The 12,466-nt window shown below is 38.3% G+C and overlaps 1 protein-coding gene across 4 annotated transcripts in view; it reads left to right on the forward strand.

Annotated features, from left to right (window-relative positions):
* Positions 1–6,245: 6,245 nt before the first annotated feature.
* CTNNA2 (catenin alpha 2) overlaps positions 6,246–12,466 on the forward strand; it is a 1,156,373-nt gene continuing 1,150,152 nt past the window's right edge. For all 4 annotated transcript variants that reach the window (XM_065927274.1, XM_065927273.1, XM_065927275.1 and 1 more), the window contains exon 1: positions 6,246–6,347. In XM_065927274.1, the coding sequence (XP_065783346.1) occupies positions 6,246–6,347 (102 nt within the window). The remainder of the gene's footprint in view (positions 6,348–12,466) is intronic.

Consider the following 12,466-nt stretch of genomic DNA (forward strand, 5'->3'; position numbering starts at 1 on the left):
ATACAACAAAAAATGAGAGTTACTATTGTATTTCAGATGGCATTTTTGGAAAATTTATTTTCATAGCCCTCAAATAACATCAAAATATTTAGGAACTGATTCTTTGGAAGCATTATTCTCTATTAAGCAATTATTCCTGGACCCTCATTTCTGATTTTGGTGGACTGAGGGTCGTGGCTCTCTCTCACTGTTACTTTACATTCTTCACAGGGATCACTACTATGGCAGGAATACTAATTAGAAAAGGCATCTTCTGGGGAAATTCTGAGAACTTTTGGGGATGTTGGAGGTTGGTGTACGTGTGGTTTAAGAAAACTGAAATGATTTTGGTATGCCACTTCATTTTCCCATTGAAAATCGCTTCAAGGAATTGGATTCCCTAAAAAGCATAAATACCATCCAGAAAGTATTGATATAATGATCCCAGTGATACTTGTAATAACAGCAGTGTTATTATTACTGATCCTAGGGTCTCCACAGAGATACCCCACATCTTCCTGATCACCGCTTCCCCCCTGATATGCATGGCCATGGACTGTGATCACAACAGTGGTTTTCCAAGTACAATTCCTAGACCAGTAGAATAATCTGGGCACTGGTTACAAGTGCAAGGGAGAAACAAAAGAAAAAAAAGCAGTTTCTCAGACTCACCCTAGACCTAATGAATCAAAAACTCTCTGGTTTGCTTTGTGTATGCATATGCCCTCCAAGTGATATGATACACATACAAATTTGACAACTATGACAGCCACCTGTCATAGTTTCCTATTGCTGTTGTAAAAATTGACCATACATTTAGCAGCTAAAAACAGCACAGATTTCTTACTTGTACTCTCTGAAGGTCAGAAGCCCAGGTAGATATGTCTGGGTCTCTCTTTAGCATTTCGCAAGGCTGAAATCATGATGTTGATAATGCTGAATTCCTTACTGAAGGCACTGGAGAAGAATTCACTTCCAACCTCATTCAAGGTTTTGACTGAATTCAGTACCTGGTGGTTGTAAACTGAGGTCCTTCTTTCATTATTGGAGGTCAGCCAGGGTGCAGTCTTAGCTTCCAGAATCTACCCACATTTCTTTTCATCTATCTACAATGGTGGGTTGAGTCCCTTTCACACTTTGAATCCCTCTGCCTCTCTCTTCACCCTACCTGATGTCTTTGTCTGCTGCATCTCTATGACTGCCTCTTCTACCCCCAGCCAGGAGGAAGTTGTTTTAAGTGTTCAGTGATACATTGGGGCCACATTGATAATCTAGGGCCATGTCCCTATTTTAAGGTCCAGTTATTAATTCCTTGGAGAATGAAATGGCAACCCACTCCAGTACTCTTGCCTGGAAAATTCCATGGACGGAGGAGCCTGGTAGGCTACAGTCCATGGGGTCGCAAAGAGTTGGACACGACTGAGTGACTTCACTTACGTCGCTTATTAATAACCTTAATTATATCTTCAAAATCCTCTTCACCATGAAATATAACATAATCACAAGTTTACAACAAAGAGTATGAGGTCATGGGGACCAAAATTCTGCTTACTTGGCGTAACTCATCATAAGACCTTTCTCTTGACTTTGCCCGGTGCTGTGTTGCTCCCTAAGTGGCCCAGCCTCACCATCAGCATCCCATTCTTGCCCCAGGGACCAAAGTGGCTAAAGGAAACTGTTCTGCTTCACCAGGAAGTGAAGCACATTTCCCGTGGGTTCCACATGTGCATCAGGGCACCTGCCCTTTGTGTCCCCCTCATCTCATCTGTCATTCCTCTGCGTTCCTCTGCATTCGCTCTCTCTCTCATTCTCCAGAAATGGTTAGCTCCTGGATTTTCCTTTTTTTTTTCATTTATTTTTATTAGTTGGAGGCTAATTACTTTACAGTATTGTAGTGGTTTTTGCCATACATTGACATGAATCAGACATGGATTTACATGTGTTCCCCATCCTGAGCCCCCCTCCTACCTCCCTCCCCATCCCATCCCTCTGGGTCTTCCCAGTGCACCAGCCCTGAGCACTTGTCTATGTCTCTGTCTCCCCTCCATGGTTCAGAAGCACTGTGGTGATGCTGGCATAGACCTAAGCCTAGGAATTCATCTTTATAAGTGAAGCATAATGCTTCCTGGGGCTTATGAGCACAGAGCCTGAAGCCAGGCAGTTTAGTTTCAGAATGTGTGACCTTGGGTAGCTCTCTTAGCTGTTTTATGCCTCAGCTTACCTATCTGTAAATGGCAAATAATAACAATGTCAGATCATTAGCCAGTATTTCTAATACTCAGAGAAGAAACAGTAAGTTCAGTGGATCCAGGCTTGATTCTTGAGGAAACTTAAAAAATTCCCTCGCTTTTTCACATCTCTCACTTTCTCACCAAAACTTTGTTTTAAAGCTTCTTGCCTTGGCCCCCACCCTAATGGATATCCTGAACTGGCTAGGATGATAATCATACAAAAACATGGCAAAGAAGTAAACCCATCAGTATTTGCACATGCAATGTCATGATTTTCAGAATAAATTCATAAATTATATCAGGCTGTTACTATTTTTGTTTTACAGGATGAAACTGAACCTTAGGTGAGGTAGCTGAGTCAATAGCCTACATGTAGAGATAGGTGAATAAGCCCAGTATTAGTCACTAACTTCTCATGACTTTACTTGTTAACCAAAGCTAACTTGTCTTCTGCAAAGAGCCTCGCAGAGTTTGTTGGCAGTAGTGCTCACTCAGTGTTGGTAAAGAGAAGAATCCATGAAAGGACCCTGAAGCTGGAGTCCTATGGAGGGAAGGCAGGTTTGGGTGGCCTCCTGAGCAACTGTCAGTTGTCCTGGACCATTGTTTTACAAAAGAACAATAGAAGGAATGGTGAGAACTCAGAAAGTTTAGGCAGAGGACTGAAAGACATTTTTCGAGAAAAGTCTGGAAAGGGGAATTTCTTCAGTGAATTATGCATTAGAGCAACATACATGTCACTTGAAGGCATTCCTTGGCACAGGCACCTCAAAAGATTTTCTGTTTATCAGGACAATGTCTAATTAGCAAAGGTTGGCTGCTCATAAGGGAGCTTGTTTTACTCTGTTAGTCTTTTTGTCATGTTTTTTGTTGTTGTTGTTGTTATGAGTGGCTGCTAACACCCTGATGCATGTTTCTTCCTTACCCCCATGGAGAAAGTCTGAAGTTATCTAAGTTATTACTATGTAGGTTGTTTTATCACCTTTTATGGATATACAGTTTGACACTTTTCAAGAATATTTTCTCAGAGATTGAATAAATTGATTAGAGCTTGTTCACGGGCTTGTAAAATTGTGGTGTATGGACAAGGACAATGCTATTGTCTTCTGTTTTTTATAACCCCTTTTTGTCGCTCTTTGTTTCCAGTCAATATTCTAATTTTCCTACAAAAAGCAACTATAATATGTCATTTTTTCTTTGAATTTAAATTATTGAAAAAAATATATTTTCTTTATATAGAATCTCTTTTGTGGGCAAAACAGTCTGCATTAAATGTGTGGATGCCTAGTATGGTTTTGAGACATGCTCCTTTGGAATGTGAGAGGCTGGTGTATGATTGCACCCTTCATTTGTTCGCTTGCTTTCTTATTTGAAGTCAATTTGCTTATTCCACACAGAGGAACATGTTTCTGTGACTAGGTTTTCCCCTTCAACAAATTAATACCATATAACCTTTCCTTGCCTTTTGCTCTTGGATTTTGCCTGTGTCAAAAGAACTGACTAAAAGATTGATCCCCAAAGGAATAAATTGAGTCCAGTGATTTGCTCGGTCACTCTTGTCCTTTCAGTTTTAGATTTATAAGTCTTCCGACCTTCAGGATCCAAGGCTCTGCTCTAATTCTGCTTCTTGGTTCACAGTTGCCTTGAGGTCTTTTTTCAGCATCTCCCATTTTTGCTTGATGCATGCTAGATTAGTGTCTCTAATGTAAGTGCCCCAGCATTTTTGTTTCTCACGTCAGCATTTTTTGTTGATCTCTTTAGTAATGCATCAGAACATGCATAAAGATGTTGTGTGCCTTCCTGGTCCCCCAGCTTACGTGCACAAGCATGCTTATGTAATAGTGGTGGTTCTCTGCATAGTCTACTTACTACCTTTCACTACTGTGTTAATATGACTTCACTACTCCACTACAAGTTATCCAGCTGTCTTTCCTGTAGGGCCTTCTTGTGCATCATCATTACTGGGGTCACTTATTATTCCATCAGAGCTGGGAAGAAATTTACAGGGAACTTCTTGGGGACTGGAAATCATTGTGTCCTAAGAGATGCTAGGAAAGATTGAGGGCAGAAGGAGAAGGGGATGACAGAGGATGAATGGTTGGATAGCATCACTGACTCAGTGGACATAAATTTGAGCAAACTCTGGGAGATTGTGAAGGACAGGGAACCTGGCATGCTGCAGTTTCTGAGGTCACAAGAATTGAACATGACTTAATGACTAAACAACAAAAACAACGGAAGAGCTGGGTTACTTAGGCAGGACTGGCTTCGACAAGGATGAAGTTATCCTGTGTGGGTAGAAAGAATCTGGCATTTTCATCCTTTCACAACACAGGAAGGTGTGCTGCCTAACAGCAGAATTCTGGGCATGTTAGAGCTGCTATGTAGCAGTTGGTAGTGTGAATGGGAAATGTGTAAAGTGTTTTTAGGTTTTTGGAGGACAGGCAGCATATCTGTGCCAACTATTGTTGTTGTGAAGGAACCCAAGTCTAAATCGGTCTATATGGTTGGATTGCTATGCTTAGTTTATTTAAAACATGGCATTTGGAGAGAGGTAAAATACCAGCACACTGCATCTTCGCCTTTTTTTTTTTTTCTTGAAGCAAATTTGTTAGGTCTGTTTTAAAAGGACTAGCTGTAGCAGGGCAGTAAAGAGACATGTGCCTGTTGCGATAGACCTTTTTTGTAGTGTTAATTCTAACAGAAATAATCATCTATATTGATTTATAAGGGTGGAATGGAGTGGGGACATTGATTCAGAAGAGAACAGCTATGAACAGTTTGATTTATGATGGTATTAAAGCAAATGATTCAGATTCACCTTGCACAATCTAAGGTTGCTTGTCCAGTGGTTAGTTGTCAAAACATATTCATCAGAGAGCAGTCAATTTCTCAGTGAGAAGCACAGCCCTAACAGAATGTCTAATTTACTCTTTTGAGGCTGGGACGAAATCATGTGCTTGATATGTGCAAGGTTGCTACCTGCACACCCGTGGTTCTTAGGTAGAAGGCGATTGTTGTAGAATGAAATAAATAGCCTTGTCAGACACTCATTTTATGGGACAAGAATGTAAATGCAGTGAGTAATCAGAGAGTATGTAAATAGCAGCAAGCTGATTTTCAGAATCATTGCGACTCATTTTGTAAGATATCTGTCCTATTTAAGAGAATAAAACTCAGCTCTTCCAGGAAGCATAGTATCCTCAGTGGTCAGTTATGATGTGACAAAAACAAAGAAGCCTTTTGTTATGACCTGGGGTCTTTCATCTGATTGTCATGATGAGTTTATTGTACTTCTTTAAAGTCTTTGCTGATCTCCTTTGGTGACTGACTTCGGTGTCCTTTCCTCAGTTCTCCGGTGGCCTTCTCTGTATTCCTTGATCACAGCACAGGCCACACTGAGGCACAAGTATGGCCAACCTCTGCTACTTCTGCCTTGAAACCACAGGTACAGGAGGGCAACGACCAAGGCTTTCCCAGCAAATGTGTGTGTGTATGCTAAGTTGCTTCAGTTGTGTCCAGCTCTTTCTGACCCCAGGGACTGTAACCTCCCAGGCTCTTCTGTCTGTGGGTTTCTCCAGCCAAGGATACTGGAGTGGGTTGCATGCCCTCCAGGGAATCTTCCCAATTCAGGGATCAAACCCTCATCTCCCGAGTCTCCTGCATTGGCAGGTGGGTTCTTGGGAATCCCCTTCCCAGTATATAGCAGGTGGGTATGTGTACTAAACACTGAGTGAGTGACATATTTCAGTGTCAGCTGGGCCCCAAAATTTTTGTCTAAAAATTAGTTTGTCTAATTTCTACAGGTGCCCTTAAGAAATACCCATTTTCAATCTGATCCTCACATTACCACTTCACATTTTCTGATTTCCCTAGCTTCACTTTTCTGATTTCCCTAGCTCTAACTTGATGAGGTTGAACCAGACAGGTAATCTTCAAGTATGTTGTAAGTTTTGGTGACTTATTCATTTTGGACCCCCAAGCTCACATTATTTCTGTGATCATTTCTAACGGATAATGTGTGTTTCTGTAGGGAGCATGACTTCGGCAACTTCACCCATCATTTTAAAATGGGACCCCAAAAGTTTGGAAATCCGGACCCTAACAGTGGAGAGGCTTTTGGAACCGCTCGTTACACAGGTAAGAGATGTTCTGAAATACTGTTACCTGTGTATATTTCTATTGCGATTATATCATGACTTTCCAAAGAACGTGAAAGTCCTTAAGCGTGAATAAATCATGCCACATTGCTAATTACTTAATATGTATTCCTGCCTGAACTGTGGACAGTTTTTTCTTTTTTTTTCTTCTCAATAAGATTTGGAATGAAAAAGTTTTACAAAAGTTTTCATGTGACTTTTGAAATTAAGTTGATGAGATAATTAAAGAAGGGACTTTGGTGAAGTCTTTGGACCCTCAATTGCAATAATAGATTCAAAGTCTAAATAAATCATGCCTAGCTTGCTTTCAGATGCTAATGCAGTTAGGAAGAACTCTATTGACTATTTAAGAATGAAGTATATTTATTGAATTACTTTGTCTTTAGTTTAAAAGAGAAAATTCATCATGTTGAAATGATGAAATGTTCCATTTTTATGTTGTCACATTTCCACATGAGGGCCATTAACAGAAAAGCATCCTCTGGATTTTTAAATTTTAAAAATTAATTTTTCGTGTGTCTTGTGAAGCATATTATTTGCTATATTAACTAAGAATTTCAGAAAGTTAAAATTCAAGATTTTATGGGTATATTTGTAGAGAAATGTCCTGTCAAATTAAGTAGAGACCATTGATATTGGGTAGAGATCACTTATATTGGTTTTCTGTAGCTTCTATAGCAAATTACTGTAAACTTGGTGGCGTGAAGCATCACAAGTTTATTATCTTATGGTTCTAGAAGTCAGAGGTCCTAATATTAGGATATTGGTAAAGAAGCATTCCTTCTGGAGGCTTGAGTAGAAAATCTGTTTCTTTGCCTTTTCCATGTTCTAGAGGCCATTCCCTTCTTTGGCCCCTTCCTCCATATTCAAAGCCAGCAGTGTGGCATCTTCAAATCTCTCTCTGACTCTGACCTCTGCTTATGTCCTCGTATCTGATCCTGTCTCCCTCTTATTAGGACCCTTATGATTACATTGGGCCCACACAGATACTCTAGAATAATGTCCTCATCTCAAGATCTTTGAGCAAATCACATCTGAAAAGTCTCTCTTTCCATTTTTAGGTAGCATATTCAGACTTTAAAAGGATTAGAACATGGACAAAATCTCATCTAAAATTCATCAGCTTAAAATTTCCAAATCTCATCATCTAAATCTTCTGAAGTAGGTATGAGTAAGGTCCTAGATAGGGACTTCCCAGGTGGTGAAGTAGTGAAGAATCTATCTGTTAGTACAGGAAACACAGGAGACATGGTTTCAGTCCCTGAGTGGGAAAGATTCCCTGGAGTAGGAAATGGCAACTCACTCTGGTATTCTTACCTGTAGAATTCCATGGACAGAGGAGCCTGATGGGTTACAGTCCGTGGGGTTGCAACGAATTAGACGTAATTGAGCATTCTCACGCTTATCATCAAGGTTCTAGTTATATTCCTTCCTCAATCAAAATTCCTCTCCATCTATGTACCAGTGAAATTAGAAAATAAATCATATGCCTTCAAAATGCATTGTGGAACAAGCATAAGATAATAGGTGCAGACATTTTCATTTAAAAAGAGAGAATGTGGAAGAAAAAAATGGTTACCAGTCTCAAGAAGTTTAGAATTCCAACTGGGCAAACTCAATTAGATTTCACAGCTTGGTGATAATCCTCTGTGGCTCAAGGCTCTGCCCTCTGGGCCTGGTTCTTTAAGAATCATTATTCTTTTTTCATGAAAGATAGCATGTATTTTCAGGTGAATATTTCCTGCCTGTGTAACTTGAAAGTACACAGCTTTTTTGAAATTCCTCTCTCTCTTTTTTTCAGTTCATATTGTCAGTATTTCAACTGATTTCTCATTCTTGAGAAACCTGTGGTTCTCTCTTGTATATATCTGGGATTTTCCCTTAGAAAACAGGATACTTTGGAGATGAGGTTATCCATGAAAGATCTACAATTTATCCTCTGCGGAAATCACTGAGGGAATCCATAATCCCATGTCCAATCTTTCCAAGAGCTCCTTGTGTGAATGAACATACCAAGGTTTTAATCCTTCCACGGCACTAACCAAAGGTTATCTAGACACAAAGTTGACTTTTTCTCAAGAGCCACTTTTTCCTGAAACTGAGACTTCTAATTTTAACACTTCTTGCAATCCTCCTAGGCTGAGGAGTTTCCTTTCAACTTAATATTCTTAACAAAATTTTTTTTTGCTGGCTGCATCTTGTGGCATGTGGCAGGATCTTACATTCACTAACCCAGGATTGAACCCATGCCTCATGAAATAGGAGCATGGAGTCTTAACCACTGGACCACCAGGGAAGTACTAATAATTCTTGACTCAATATGTTTCTTTCCTCTCACATTTTGCTATAAGCAGGAAGAGGAAACTAGGCCACTCCTTCCAGTATTTTGTTTGGAAATCTCAGCTAAGTATTCAAGGTCATCACTTATAACTGGTTTCTACATAATTATAGGAAGCAATTCAGCTAAGCTTTCTTCTACTCTATGACAAATATTGTTTTTCCTCCATTTTCCAATAGCATGCTTTTCATTTCCTTCTGAGCCCTCCTTTAATTGTCCATTTATAATGATTTCAATAATTTCTAAAATGATAAAAGCTTACTCTACCATGTTGTTCACTTCCTTCTGAGTCCTCACCAGCAGGGCTTTTAACATCCATATTTTACTCTCTGTTCAAGGCAATCTAGACTTTTTCTATCATGCTTCTTAAAATGTTCCCAGCCTCTGCCTACCGTCAATTTCAGGTAGGTGTTATAGCAACACCCTACTTCCCAGAACCAAGGTCTGTTTGCCTATATGCTTCCAGTTGCCACTATGACAAATTAGCACAACCTTAGTAGTTCAAACAACACCCATCTATTATCATACAATTCTAGGGGTCAAAGGTCCTCAACTCAAGATGTTGGTAGGGATGTGTTCCTTAAGGAGGAAGTTCATTCCTATTTTTAGCATCAGGAGTGCACCTGTGTCCTTGGTTGTGGTGTTTTCCTCCATCATTAAAGCCAACAGTTTAGTGCCTTTAAATCTCTCTCTGACTTCAGCTTCTACCATCTTGACCTCTGACTTTAACCCTCCTTTCTCGCGCATTCCAGGCAGATTTTTTACCATCTGAGCCCCCAGGGAAGCTCCCTCTTATAAGAACTCCTGTGATTATATTTGGGTCACCCAGATATTCTAAAATAATCTCTGGATCTTGAGATCTTCTGCAGAGTCCCGTTTGTCATTTAAGGTAATACATTCACAGGTTCTAGGGATTAGGAAGTAGACATGTTTGTTTGTAATTGTTGAAACATTTCATTAGATTTATGCCCTTTTTAAATTTGGTCATGATTCTTATTAGTGCTATACAGATTTATTCAAGAAACACCTAATACTGATAGACTCTTAGATTTGAGAGTATGTTGGCTGCTGAAATTGTGGTTTGTGGACTAAGACTGATCCATGAATTATTTGTTATTGGATAGCAGTGAGCACAGATACTTAAAGTGCTTTGAAAAATTTATGATAGTTTTATAGAGTAATTTTATGAATGTTAAAGCTAATCATAAAATTTGGACTTTTTAATCTTTAAATTTCTGGGGTTATTCATTGTCTTGTATTTTTAAAAATCTTTGGTTTATGCACTTTTAGAATAACGTATATTTGACCTTTCATCATACATAGCTTGAAAAAGCCTGGTTTAGGAGGTTCTTTGTGGTTGGTCTCCTCTGCAATGTAATTCTGTCAGATAGGTTACAAACACAGATTACTTTTTTCTAGTTTTGGAATTTTCACTTCAGATTACATGCCAATATATTTACCCCTTATCATGCAGATGAAATGAAGCAATAATTAGAACAGTGCCTCGTGTTGATTAAATGTAGTCTCCGTTTTTCTTTTCTTGATGGTTGTATTTCAGGTTCATACTGGTCATAAACCAATACTGTATAAGTCAATGAGAAGGATACGAGTGAATCTAGCATGGGCAAGCACAATATTACACATAAACTGTCTCTTCTTAGAATTTTCATATCTTTAGATTTTGCTCTTGTAACTTATCTAAAGACCAACACATCTAAGATTACATTTAAAAATTCCAGGCTTTTCCATGTGTTTTTCAATCCAGTCATTTCAAATTCTTCTGTCAATAAAGGTAATACATTAAAAATATTTGTTGAAAATAAAGACAGTTAATAGTCTAATTCATATTTTTTCACTTAATAGAGGAAAATACTTACAAAGTCTTGCTGAATTTCACACTGTGACTTAGTACTGTAACTATTCTTAACACTTTTCCAATGTCTCCTGATATCTAAATGGTTTAACTTTCTTACTAGTGTTCCTTCACTGATTTTAAAGAAATTAAAAAAAGATTCTCTCAAAAATGTGACTTTTAAGATAGGCTTTTGTAAATGTTGTTTTGCGGTAATATGCTTGTGTTATCAAGACTCACCATTCCCATCCCTGGAATGAAATCTTAAGGGTAAGATTAATGTGACTATTGATCCTTGGAAGACACATGAATAATTTAGGAGAGAGAAGGTAATATTAGATATAAACTAATATTCAACATTTAAAGCAATATTCAACATTTAAAGCAAAAGGTGGAAATGAGAGAGAAAGCTAACCTAAACAAAGCCCCATGTGAATTAAATACATATTACAGTTTTATGAATGGAATAAAATTCATTGAAATATCCAGTGACTCTAGATGCCTGTAGCCATTCTGCAGTTTGTATAAAGCTGAATAGAGTTGAAATAAACACCAGAAGTTTAGGAGTTCTCAATGAAATTCATTTACTGTCATAAGAAAAATGTCAGGAATTTACCATCAATAACTATTTAAAGTAGTAAACAAAACTTCATCTCATTTCTATCATAATGTGTATGAGGTGCATGTTTAACTTACAATGTTGAAATGGCAAGATTCTCTTTGGAACAATTTTATATTATGGAAATCATGCAATTTCATGTGAGAAAAGATTCATCTTATGCATTTTAGACCTTGAAAAAGATGCCTGAACTTTTATAAATTCAAGAGAGTAAGAATCTTTAATAGGCCATGTTCTGTGATACTAAACTTTATTAGGAAATGGGAAAACTATATTTGGCAAATTTATTAGGAAATTAGGACACACTTAGATAACTCTTAAAAGCAAAGGGAAATTACAAACTATATATGACTTAATGAAAAAGATAATCTCTTCTTAACAAAATATATATACCACCAAAAGCTGTGCTTAGTACTAAATTTTAGCTTTAAATGCCTTTTTTACTAAAGAAAAACCAGAAATAAATTAAGTATTCAACAAGTTAGAATAAGAACATCAAAAGAAACTAAGAAATCAGAATTTAATAACCATAAAAACTGGAATCACTAAAATAATGAGTTCAAAGGGTTGAATTGATTCAAAAGTTGATTCTTTTTTGTTAAAGGTGCTATTTATTTATTTTTGGTTGTGCCGGGGCTTTGCTGTCGTGCAGTGGCTTTCTCTAGCTGTGAAGAATGAGGGCTCTCTCTGATTGTGCTACGTGGGGCCTCTCCTTGAGGTGGCTGCTCTTGTTTGCAGGGCATGGCCTCGAGTCATTCAGGCTTCAGTAGTTGAAGCACATGGGCTCAGTAGCTGCAGCTTGTGAGTTGCGGGCTCAAGGAGTTCTGGTGCAGTGGCTTACTTGCCCTGCAGTGTTGTAGGGTCTTCCTGTAGCAGAAATCCACTACATGCCCCTTGCATTGCCAGGCAGCTCCCAACCACTGGACCACCAGGGGAGCCCTGATTCTTTCTTGAAATGGCCAATATAAATCCCTCAGGCACATATTACGGAAAATATATAAAGAATGCATAAGATTATGAATGGGAAAGCAGAAAGAACTCTAGGAACAAGAGAGATTAAAAGAAGCATAGTTGAATATTACATGCAACTCTACACCTAGGAAACATGAAAACATAGAGGAAGGGAATAACTTCCTAGAAAGATTGAAATAACCAAAGATTGAAATAACCAAAATTTATCCAAGAGGAAGTGGAAAACTGGATTGAGCCATATAAATATTGGAAAGCTTTTAAAGATCTGTTATTAAAAAGCACCAGAACAGATGGATGTCTAGCTGAATACTATCTCAT

This window comes from Muntiacus reevesi, chromosome 3, assembly GCF_963930625.1.
Source record: "Muntiacus reevesi chromosome 3, mMunRee1.1, whole genome shotgun sequence".
NCBI classification, from domain to species: Eukaryota; Metazoa; Chordata; class Mammalia; order Artiodactyla; family Cervidae; genus Muntiacus; species Muntiacus reevesi.